The sequence below is a fragment of the Tigriopus californicus genome, chromosome 3 (genome assembly GCF_007210705.1).
Source record: "Tigriopus californicus strain San Diego chromosome 3, Tcal_SD_v2.1, whole genome shotgun sequence".
Classification (NCBI taxonomy): domain Eukaryota; kingdom Metazoa; phylum Arthropoda; class Copepoda; order Harpacticoida; family Harpacticidae; genus Tigriopus; species Tigriopus californicus.
In genome coordinates this window covers 4,508,624-4,519,567 of record NC_081442.1, presented here as the reverse complement: position 1 = coordinate 4,519,567, position 10,944 = coordinate 4,508,624, and the positions used below count along the sequence as shown (strand labels likewise).

The following is a 10,944-nucleotide window of genomic DNA, read 5'->3' as shown; positions in this document are numbered from 1 at the left end:
CAAATCGTTAGGCACATTGATGGCCCATCATGGCTTGATAGTAATGTACGTACAATAGAAACTGGGCAGTCACTCCTTTTTTTTTAAGACAATAAACCCAACGGCACAGGGCAAAAGAGGGATTGAAAATAGTATACTCCCCCCATTATGCAATTGATATTCAGTTTTGGAGTTTCAACCAATTCAATGGATCAACAGCATCGTCTGATACCCAGACAGACGTGTGTACTTTCTCGAAACTCAGTTTATTGACAGTGTTTGATTGGATCATTCTTTTTAATGTAATATATATATTTAAGCGTTAGATCCACTGGACTGATATTTTCTCTACAAAGTCGTTCATGAAGCGTCTAGATATTAGATATATTTCGAGCATTATCTGAACTATCATTATGATGATGATTATTAGTATTTTTGTTATTATTTGTCTCTATAGCTGGTGGTCAAAGAGGCGTTGACGAAAAACCCCGGATTACTACACTACTGCGCATGCGAGTCATAGAAAGTCAAAAGTACCTTTCACGTCACTCACGCCTTGCTTGGAGCATCTTGGTAATCGATAATCTCGGGTCTAATACTCAAGAGTTTGAACTTGATTTTCCGAACCAATATCACTTGCTTAGCCGCAAAGTATTGATACCTCCAGGACGAAAAGGCGTCAAAAAAGGATTTCGGGGGCAAAGTCTTTGGAAGCAGAGGGGGAAGAGGAATTGTTCTCTCGACTGGGCTCTCTAGTTGGGGGCGGGGCCACCACCATGGGCTTATCTCCTGATGCACTTCGACGGTAGGCCGGGTGGTGTGGAGGGAAGCGACGGCCGAGATTCAAATTGGGTGAATCCCCGCACACTTGAATTCCTATATCTCGAACCAAGACCAATCTGACGTTCTCTTCGAAAGTACTCATCTCATCCGGGGTCGGAGCATTCCCCAAGAACATATTGGGGGGAGAAGCGGGAGCAATGTCTTCCGTGTCCAGCCCAGAGTCCGTATGAAGTGTCTCCTGGTGAACGAAAGCAGTCCGCTCCTGGAGTGAATGGGGACCCGGCTCCACCACGCCTCTCAACTCAGGTTCCGGGCAGGCGGATGAGTGACAGTCGAAGCTCAAGTGAGCATGTCTCATCTCTGGCGGTGGGGCCTCAATGGTGACGGGCACGGTGATCCGATGGCTCCTTTGGCCGTCGGAACTCATGCTCAACGAGCACGAACTGGAGGAATAATCACCGTCGTCGTCGGCATCGTTGGCTGCATCAGTCTCTTCGGTGGCCAAGAGGGCTTGCCGCTGCATGATTTGATCATATTCCGGATTGTGGAGCTTCGTGGGCGACAAGTTGGCCTGGTGCTTGACATTCTCTTTGTACTGTAAAGACTCTTTGGCAGTGACGTCGTCATCTTCGTCCAAACTCAGGGACTTTAAGGATCCGTGGTCACTGAATGTCCCCTGGGCTTGCAGTTGCTTTTCCCCTTCGTCATTCCTATGCATAAATAATTCGGATATGTCTGAGCAGCAATCGTCCTGAAATTCACTGTACTCCGAAAGGGGATCAAACACGGATTTACTCTGACTGGAAGCCCGCCGAGAGAGGCCATCATAGTCGGAGTGAACGAATGATGGTTGAGCCCTCTCATGATCAAAATCACTACTATCACCGCTTGACGTGAGTTGCTTCTTCTTTCTTGGATTCGATGAAGGGAGGAGCTCCCCGGTGGGACCAAAGATCTCACTGTCTGCATCTGAGTTGATGGAACAAAATGAGCCCACTTTCATGAGTCTGGTGGCACGTCGTTTCCTGGCTTGAGGAGAAGTTTGAGCCATGTGGGCCTCTGGGCTTAAACTAGGAACCACAAAAGACATGGCTGGCGGTTGCCCTGGGACTTGAAGGTAATTCATACAGGGAATAAGATGTTGCGAAGGAGCAGGAGAGCCCATGGAACTCCGACTGGGCGTGAAGCTTGAAGACCCACCCCCGACACCGCCGGGGTCATCAATACTGTCCTCACTAAAACTGACACGTCTATCTGTCTGAGGCTTGCTCAGGGATGATTTCTTGAGAGATGAGGTGGGTGACAAAGAGCTTGTTACCAGTGACTCCAGAGCCCGACCTTGGCTAAGCAGAGCCTCTGGAGAATTTCCATCCCCACTGAAACTCCTCAGACTGCACGTGGGTGAGATATTGGGAGTGGGCTGAATGATTTGAATGGCGATTAAATCGTTGTCGATATCACCCGAGCTGTTCTGGGGATGGGACGGGAGCAAGCGTTGAGGCCCGGGGGGGATCATGTCGGAAGCTATTGTGGTGCTCCCGTCGGGTTGAATGGAATGGGATCGTTGCTGGAGCTTTGGATGATGTCTAGGATAGACCTGTCTGTTATTGGGGTGGAGGCCGTGATAGACTTGTGGAAGTTGGGCGTAATTGCCTCCCATTAACGAAGTACCTGAAACAGAAGGAAAATGTGAACCATGGGCCATTATACTATGTACCATGCACGGTTTTTTGATGACGTGGGTGTTGAGAGAGGTTAGGGTGGGGTTCCATTGAACTCGCTGCATTGCAGTTTGTCCTCACCTCCACTGTCACTCGAGGGATTGACTGTCAGAATGATAGGATGATTGAATGGAGGAGAAAAGTGGATCTCGGGATCAGACAAGGAACGCCCCACCGAGTTCGTGGAGATGCTTCGAGCATCTAGCACCGGAATGTATAAGTAAGAGGCCCCCGGAAGACTTTTAACAGTGTATGCATTCGAGATGCCGCTCCCCTGAAAGAAAATAACCAACATGTTAAAAACCAACCACAAGCATATGAAGGTATTCAAAACCAACCTGTGACTGGCGTCGGAGAATGGCTGAGCGAAGTTCTTCATCGTCGTCGCCCGGTGGCCCACATGCACAGTATCCTGAAGTGGTTAGACCCATCCCCATCACTCCTCCCACCACATCACAGGCGCTCATATTGCTCACAGGAGTCGATATTGGGAACACATAATTGCCATATTCGTCCAAAAAGTACACGTCCTCGTCTTCATCGTCGTCCCCTTCTGCTTTTCTCCCGCCTCGGGCGTACACTGATTTCAGCGGAATGCACTCATATTCAAAATCTTCATCGTCCATACAACCTTCATCCTCACCTTGGTCGCCAAGTTCATACTCTTGATCGTCTTCGCCCTCGGACGACGGAGGCTCTCCATTGATCAAGGGAGGATTGGGGGGCACCGTGCAAAAACTGTTCTCGTTGTCCCCATTGCTGTGCGTGGCGGGCGTGTTGGTAAGCCGCTTTCGCCGGTTTTTCCACATGGGCTTGCATTTTGTCTTATAAATAACCAAAAGTGAAACGAAAACGAAAAATCCGCCCAGGACAATGGCCGTCACCAGCCCCTCGGTGGCGTTATAGTTCTTATAGAATTGTTGGATCTCTTTTTGCCGCTCAGGGCTCAGATCGTCAATGAACACAGATGGAGGTGTATTGTACTCGAGGGTACTGTGAGGTGGCCGAAAGGTGGTCCTCCCTTGGGTAGACCGGGTAGGCGCTGCTTTAAAGTTGGGAGTCATGGTGGGCCCAGACTCCAAAGGGGTGGGTGGTGGAGAAGAAGATGAGGCACTTTGTAAATACGCGGGAGGCAAGGGCGACAACAAGGACCGCTCCGGCTCCAAGCTTTGACCGAGAGGGGGAACGTCAGGGTTGGCAGCTCGAATCCTCCGCTTGCGTCGACAATCCCGGAGTGATTTGGAGTTGCTCCTGTTTCCGTCGTTATTGCAGCCCTCGTCTGTGGCAGCGGCTATTTCGGACGAGGAAGGCTTGGGTGCCAAAAATGAGCGATGGGGCCCTTCGAATGAAGTCGGCAAAGCAGACGATGACGGCGGAGCTGTCAGAACTTGGTTTGAGAAAATTGAGTGCGGTCGAGATGAGGAAGTTTTTGCTGCCCCTTCAAAACCAACACCACCGAGCTTGGGATACTGGTGAAACGAAAGTGAAGAAAGATTCGGCAAATCCCAGTTTGGCGAAGTACTAGTGGCGTGGTTGAGGGAGGAAGAGGAGCCGGGGAACTTTTTAGCACTGGGCGGCGTCTCCGCAAAAACAGGCTGTTCCCATTCCAGAGGCTCGACGGGAGTATGCTCTTTGGGCAGGATCGAATTGTGATGGGACTGTGACAAGATATTCCAAGATGGTAATGGTTGGGAAGAGCGAGGGGAAGACGAAGACGGATCCACAGAAGCAAACTCTGATTCACCTTCTCCCATCGTGGTGGCCCAGTGACCCAAAGCCTTTTCGTCATTACATCCTCTTTCACCTGGCGTCAGTTGATGTTTCACTCGTTTTGAAGAGGCTTGAAACTTCTGAGAAACCCTGAGGTCCACCGGCAATCATGGCAAGGCCTCAATGGCAAGTCTTCCAACAAAGCTTAGAATCTAAAATGGTAGAGGGTCAGTACGACTTGGTAACAATAGAAATCTACGTAGCTGCAATGATTGGAGTTGTTAGGTGTTTTCAGAGGTCTGGGAAGAAAGGTGTAATGTTCATCAAACGCCGCAATTCTGTGGATAGTCTAGTTCAAGGCCGTGACTTCAAAAGTTTTGATGCCGGCGAACGGCGAGGGGTTTCTGCATACTAATATTACAAGTAAAATAATGCGAGCTCAACAAAGTGTGAGCCCATAAAGCATTTCATATCCTTGCTTGGCAGTTGCACTCAATGCTTTTTACGACTAAGTAAAAAATATCAAGAAATAATTGTTGTTGATTAGATCGAAGTATTACATTTGTAGCGGCTTTGCACGGTCCCGCAGCCTGTGTGATAGAGCGCACAAAAAATCCCATTTGCCTTTAGAAATGCTCTTATCGTCTCATTAGAGATACAATCTATAATGTGTGGATTTGCCAATGGAAGGAAGGTCTGGGAACTCCTCTCGTAGAGCGTGGTGTGTCGGAAATTGAGTCGTAAATCTAGCGTTTTAGAAAATGCGAAGGATCTGTTAGACCCCAAGGTTGGATTCTTTGTTCTTCAACACCTTTCTTTGTTTAAAATTTGATCGCAGTAATCTATGACGTATGCGTTCAATGCAAAATTTGGCAATTGTGCCATGGCAATCTAGTAGTATGGTAATTTGTATAATCATTCATGTGTTCCAAGAACTCGTCTCATTTCAAAATGTGTAAGGTCGGTTTCCATTAGACAATGTGGATAGCGGCTCAAAGGCGACATTTCATTTCTGAGCGAAGTCGTGAAGAGTGAAATTGTTGCCCGTGGAAACGACGACTAGATTCCAGCGTTTTGCCATATTTGATAATGTAAACACGAGCACTTTCGGAGAGAGTGAGACCTTTGTCACTAATTTTTCTTCTTCTTCAAAACAACATCATTTTAGAAAGCTGGATTCATTCTCGGCTTCTCTATCAGTGGGGGTCTCTGCGCAGAGAAATTCAAATTCCTGCTTTAATGATAATCATACACTGGGAACCAACCAACTCACCCATGATGCCAGGGAACACACTCACACACTGATACCAGTCCCAGATTATGAAATCATGGGACTCCACCGATTTGAGGAGACCTAAAGGGTCAAGGTCACTTTGGTACTGGTTTCCCACACGCTTAGCCTGACAATGAGACGGCAGAGCACTTGGATCTGTAACCCATGTTTGACGGAATTCTTTGGATTGGAACCAGACACTTGAGACGCTTCACGGAAAGGATCCGCTTGAATCAATTCACAAATGTTCACAAACTAGTGCTGCATGAGAAAAAGAAGCAGAAGAGGCAGTCACCAACAGCAGCTCGCTCCGGATGGCATTGCACTGGAACAAGCAAGTATTTTAGTATAAAGCAGCTTCTTCACTTCTGACTGAATGTTCCTTCAGTGGTTGTCACAAGAGCACCACTAAGAAGCCCAATCCCTTGGTCCTGGTCTGTACAACTTTACCAAGAGACCAAGAGAGCGCGAGAGAGGGAATGAGTGAAGAGAGGAAAGACGAAAGACGAGGGGGGGGGGGGACGGCTCCATTTGCGTTCGATATGGAAAGTCTCCCCGTCTCTTCTCAATTTGGTCGGGAATGGACTTGTTTTCTCTGCCTTTTTTTCCTTCTGTGGCCTTACACCATCCAAGGGCTCTTTCCTTCAGTGAGTGAGCTTCGAGTTGCCTTAAGTAAGAAGAAGGCCTCTCTGGCCAGAATAAGAAGAGTACGAATCAAAGTTGTTGGAACAGGAGAAGGAAGGGCCACCACAACGAAGGAGGAGAAAATGCCGCGACGGCGACAGCGACAACAGCGACGACGACGACGGCCTTGCCCTCTGGAAATGGAACTGGTTGTGAGGGATGGCGTGATCCTGCCGCCTCAACAGCCGCCTGTCTCTTTTCGGAGGCCTAGGAAATCATCGAGTGTGCAAAAGGCAATTTCTTCTTGTCGTTCCAGTCCGATCGTTCCAACGAGGGCGAGACGAGACAGGAAGGTAGAGATAGACGACGAGGACGAGGACTTCTTCGTGGGAGGAAAGCCGTTGGAGACCCCTCAAAGCAAGACGACCGACCACCGTCCTCTAAGGAGCATTGCACAAAAACATAGCAAACGGGGCCGTGTCCAAATCGTATTCGTTTCATTTTGAATTCCACGAGCCTGCCCAACGAATCTTGCGTAAGCGTGTGAGCTTGCGCTCGCTCATTCATGGGCTATTGAGCGGGAAGGATGAGGAGCAAAATATGCCCAAGGAAGGAGACTGCCATCCATCCACATGAGCTCTATCAGCACCGCCGCCACCTTCACCACGACCACCACCACCTCCACCACCACTGGCATCACGATCAAGTTTATACCCCTCCTGGAGTAATGATTCAAAGTTGGCCTACCTCGTTCCTCGAGGACGACGAGGTCTTCTTCTACTTCTTGTAGTTCTTCTTCTTGTGCCCTTCTGCAACTTGTTCCAAGTTGGAGATGGATCAGGAGGAGACATTCTTGTCTTCGTTTGGTTCCTGGTTTGACGACTCGTCATTGTTTTCTTTTGGGCATGTTTGACTGACAACAATAAAAAGAGTTATGTCGTTTTCATCAGATGCTCCAAGCATTTATTGAGCTAGTCCTCTTTTTATACAAACATGGATATATCCCATCTTGAATCGGGAAAATGTAACAAGAGCACCAGCTCATATTCTTGGCCATCGAAATGGAGAGCCTTGAACCTGTCCAAGTCTATCGTCTCTAAATATTTTCTTTTAGATTCAATACAAGTTGAACAAGTCCTTCAGAGAAGCGTTGTCGGCCATTTATCAACCATATATTTTGACGATGTTCGGCGTTGATCAAACAAAAGTTTGTGGATTCACGGGTTCATGGGACAAAAGAGAAGCACGTTCAGTCTTGGACTTTGGCAAATGTTGTAGATTCGAACGCAGAAGAATCTCCATTGCATTTTCCTCTTTCTCATTTGCCTGTTGGCACATCAATGGGCGTCACTTGGTTTGACTCAGATAGGCGCATTCATATTGTACTATTTTTCAGACAACCAGTTTCCCTTCCCTTAATAAGACCAAAACGAATTTCTACTTGACACCCTGAATGAATCAACTTAGGCACCGAATCCAGTTTCCCTCTCAGCCTTTGGGTCAACCCAAAGGTATTTTGTGTTGATACGTCGCTCTCGCTCGGTCTTTTGGTTACTTTTGCTTTGTACACACAATATTCGAAGAGAAGCACCTTTCAAGTCCATTAGCTTAGAAGTGTAGAATTATCTTTGGTATGACCTCGTTATCATGATACTATTTTACTTAACTTGTGGAAAATCATTACTTTTTGGCCTATCGAAAGCTAATCTTTCAGAGAATATTGGAGCACTGCCTTACAGTACATGTTTGCAGTCTTGGAGCGCCAATCAAGAAGAAAGAAGAGAGAGGTTCAGTGAAATGAGGATCATAAAAAATAGGAGAGAAAAAGTCCTTTCCGTGGCCGTGGTGTATGTCATAAGCTAATCCGACTGAACCACAATCACTGCAAAGACCACCATGATCGAAGCTGATCTACTAGTCCATGGATATCTAGATTTAGAGTAAATCGATGCTGTATGACTTATCACTCGGGGTCGGAAAGATATTTGTTTAAGGTTTGATTAAGTTTTAAACTATTTTGACCATTTTAGGGTAAAAGAAAAGTTTTTCACGAATTTTTACCATAAAATAACCTAAAAGCGAGGATTTTCGGGGAAATTGAAGGTTTTTGTCATATTTAGGCATAGATTAGGTCAACTATCGGATGAAAAGAAATTCAGGACTACTTTGGCCATGTCTGACAATGTTTGTTGCCTCTCAAAGATTTGTTTGACCTTGAACCCCAAGCTTTCATTAAGAGGAACTGTTGAGCACATACAGTGGTCCTATACTGCAAATGATTGAATTTGAGTCTAAAGGCGATTGGTAACCCTTCCACCGTTTTCACCAAAACAATGTTCGAAAATGTAAATGAGCAGTCTTGATGTTAGAACCAAAACCAAGGGTCTGTTGAAGACCGGCAAGAAAGCCGAGGAAAGTGGGTAAGCCTTTCGGTGTCCATCCTTGAACCATTGATGAGTGGAGAACTTCATGCAAGAACGGCCAACTCCTTTGCAACAGACCAGACCAAGGGCGAAGATCTGGGATTACAGAGTCAAGGAGTGAATCTTAGATCGAGAAAAGATCCAACTGAGGTAGTCTAGTACGACCTTTTCTCGATCGAAGACTCACTTCCTCACTTTAAAAAACTGGGCTCAGGAGTCAGCCTTCAGAGGGTCATTAGACTAAATTTGGATCATTCATGGTACGGTATTAGATTTTTCAATATTTCCTTTTGATGAAAATATGATCAAGCTATTCTTGGAGGACGGAGGAAGGATTTTCAGAATACGCAAAGAGTGGCCCTTAATGTCCTTGCACCTTGTAAAATACATTCCATATGATGGCTTTTACACACTATTTTTCTCTAAAAACATTTATTTTCATCCCGTATTTGTTATGTATCGATTAATTTTTTTTTTTGACAAATTTCTTTATATTGATTATCTCTTCCGACACATTAACATAAATTTTTCAAGGTTAAAGATTGGCTGCTTGAGTAAGGGAAACTTTGTGTTTCAATTCTAATGAACAAGGCTTTGTTCCTTATGGCTTTACTCTAAAATATTTCAAAGTTGTCTATGAAAGTGATTAGGTCAAATCTAAAGCTTGATAAGGGCGATAAGCTGAAGAATAAATCTGCCAATTCATTATCAGGGACCAGGGAATGCTCAAATCAAGGGCAGCATGGGACGTGTACGTTTTGAGGATTGTTTTTATCAGCAAATCGAGCCCACTTTTCCAAATTTGGGCATCTTTCACTCGAACATACATTATGATAGTGGACAACCAGAGCTACAAAAAAAGATAAAATGGGAAAGAGCTGATTGTTCCCTGTTTGTCTCTTCATGATAAAATATCAACATAAAAATCAGGAACAATTGATTCTTCGGAAAAAATCACCGAATACGACCCAATTTCATGGAAATTATCATAAATGCAAAACACTTCATGTGTCTCCCTGAATTTAGATGCAAAAATTTCCACACCAATCTGGAGTATCCATTTTTGTTGTAAAATTTGCATCTGAAAGTTTTCTTTCGGTTGGAGTTTTACTCGGAATACATGCATGGCTTTGATTTATGCACAAGCATATGAAATACAATAGCATTAATAGAAAGTGAAATCAACTGGAAGAGTCCCGTAATTTCGATGGGATCGAAAATATAGAACCTTTGAAAACAGAGATCATTGTGTCGGGTTCACTTGAACTAAAATAATGACCCAATTTCATATGGCAAATTCAAGTCTTCATTTCCACCCGTTGAGTCTTCACTCCCTACGTCAACAAAGATTGACCTGACCCACTATTGAAAAAGCACTTGCTTAGAGACCAGGAATTTTAAAAAAAACATGGACCGTTTCACTCTCACTGTGCTGTGTTTCAGTACATTTTATTGTTCTCAAGGTACTCAAGGATATGAGGTTGACGACAAAATCGTCGGAGGAACCGAAGCCGTACCAAATTCCGTCAAATTTATGGTAAGACCAAGTTAGGCACATTTTTTAGCGAGGCATGTTCAAGCTCGAACTTGGTTCGATTTCATATTGGCTCATATCTTATCTAGGTATCCGTTCAATTCAAACTTGATGGATTCCATTTCTGTGGGGGTTCCATCGTCAATGAAGTGAGCATGCCAATCAGTGAATGCTCCACCTTAATTTAAACCAAACACGTGCGTTTTTTTCAAGCGAAATGTCGTCACTTCCGGCCATTGTTGTCAAACCGTAACTCCGGAGGAAATTCAGATTGTGGCTGGAGAGCATTCGCTCTCGGAAGTGTCTGGAAACGAACAAGTAAAAAGGATTCTTTTGAATGCCCTAATGCCAAGTTACTAATGACAACCACGAAGCTTCTTTCAGGTTTGCCCAGTCCGAGAACTTCTCCTGCATGAGAAATACAATGCGTTTGACTTTGAAAATGACATTTGTCTGCTTGTCTTGGATAAAAACATCGTTTACAACGAGTAGGGATCGAATTCGTCATAATGTGGAGAGGGCTTCAATTTCTATTATTACACGTCTTGTGCTCGTTTTAGCCTGGTTAATCGCGCCAGTATTGCGACTGACGATTCGTCACTAAAGCTCACCGCCTCGGTTTATGGTTGGGGAGCCACTTCCAATGAAGCCATGGCTAACTCCGAGGTTCTCATGAAAGTCGATGTTCCCATTCTTAAGAACGAGGGTAAGTGAGATATAGGATTAGATAGGTGCAGATCCTTGGGCCATTCTTGCACAGAATGTGTCCCTTTAAATCAGTTTTGGCCAATTCTTGGCATGCTATGGCGGTAACAGTACAGGATGCGAAACGATCTTCGTTTCGCATCCGTTCAAGTTCAAGTAAAGTGGAAACTCGAAGAAGAGTCGTGAAAGAGA

The 10,944-nt window shown here is 45.3% G+C and overlaps 2 protein-coding genes across 2 annotated transcripts in view; one reads left to right on the top strand and one right to left on the bottom strand.

Moving 5' to 3' along the window:
* Positions 1-344: 344 nt before the first annotated feature.
* Positions 345-6,195, bottom strand: LOC131878414 (uncharacterized). Its single transcript, XM_059224382.1, has 4 exons — positions 5,467-6,195; positions 2,822-4,405; positions 2,565-2,757; positions 345-2,433 (listed from the first exon to the last, which is right to left on the bottom strand). Exons 2-4 carry the CDS (start codon positions 4,235-4,237, stop codon positions 659-661), a joined length of 3,384 nt encoding a protein of 1,127 aa, XP_059080365.1. The 5' UTR covers positions 4,238-4,405; positions 5,467-6,195; the 3' UTR covers positions 345-658.
* A 3,541-nt stretch (positions 6,196-9,736) lies between these two features.
* LOC131878418 (trypsin-1-like) overlaps positions 9,737-10,944 on the top strand; it is a 3,129-nt gene continuing 1,921 nt past the window's right edge. The window contains exons 1-5 of the mRNA XM_059224393.1: positions 9,737-10,050; positions 10,137-10,196; positions 10,261-10,365; positions 10,432-10,535; positions 10,608-10,753. Of these exons, the coding sequence (XP_059080376.1) occupies positions 9,922-10,050; positions 10,137-10,196; positions 10,261-10,365; positions 10,432-10,535; positions 10,608-10,753 (544 nt within the window). The 5' untranslated portion in view covers positions 9,737-9,921. The remainder of the gene's footprint in view (positions 10,051-10,136; positions 10,197-10,260; positions 10,366-10,431; positions 10,536-10,607; positions 10,754-10,944) is intronic.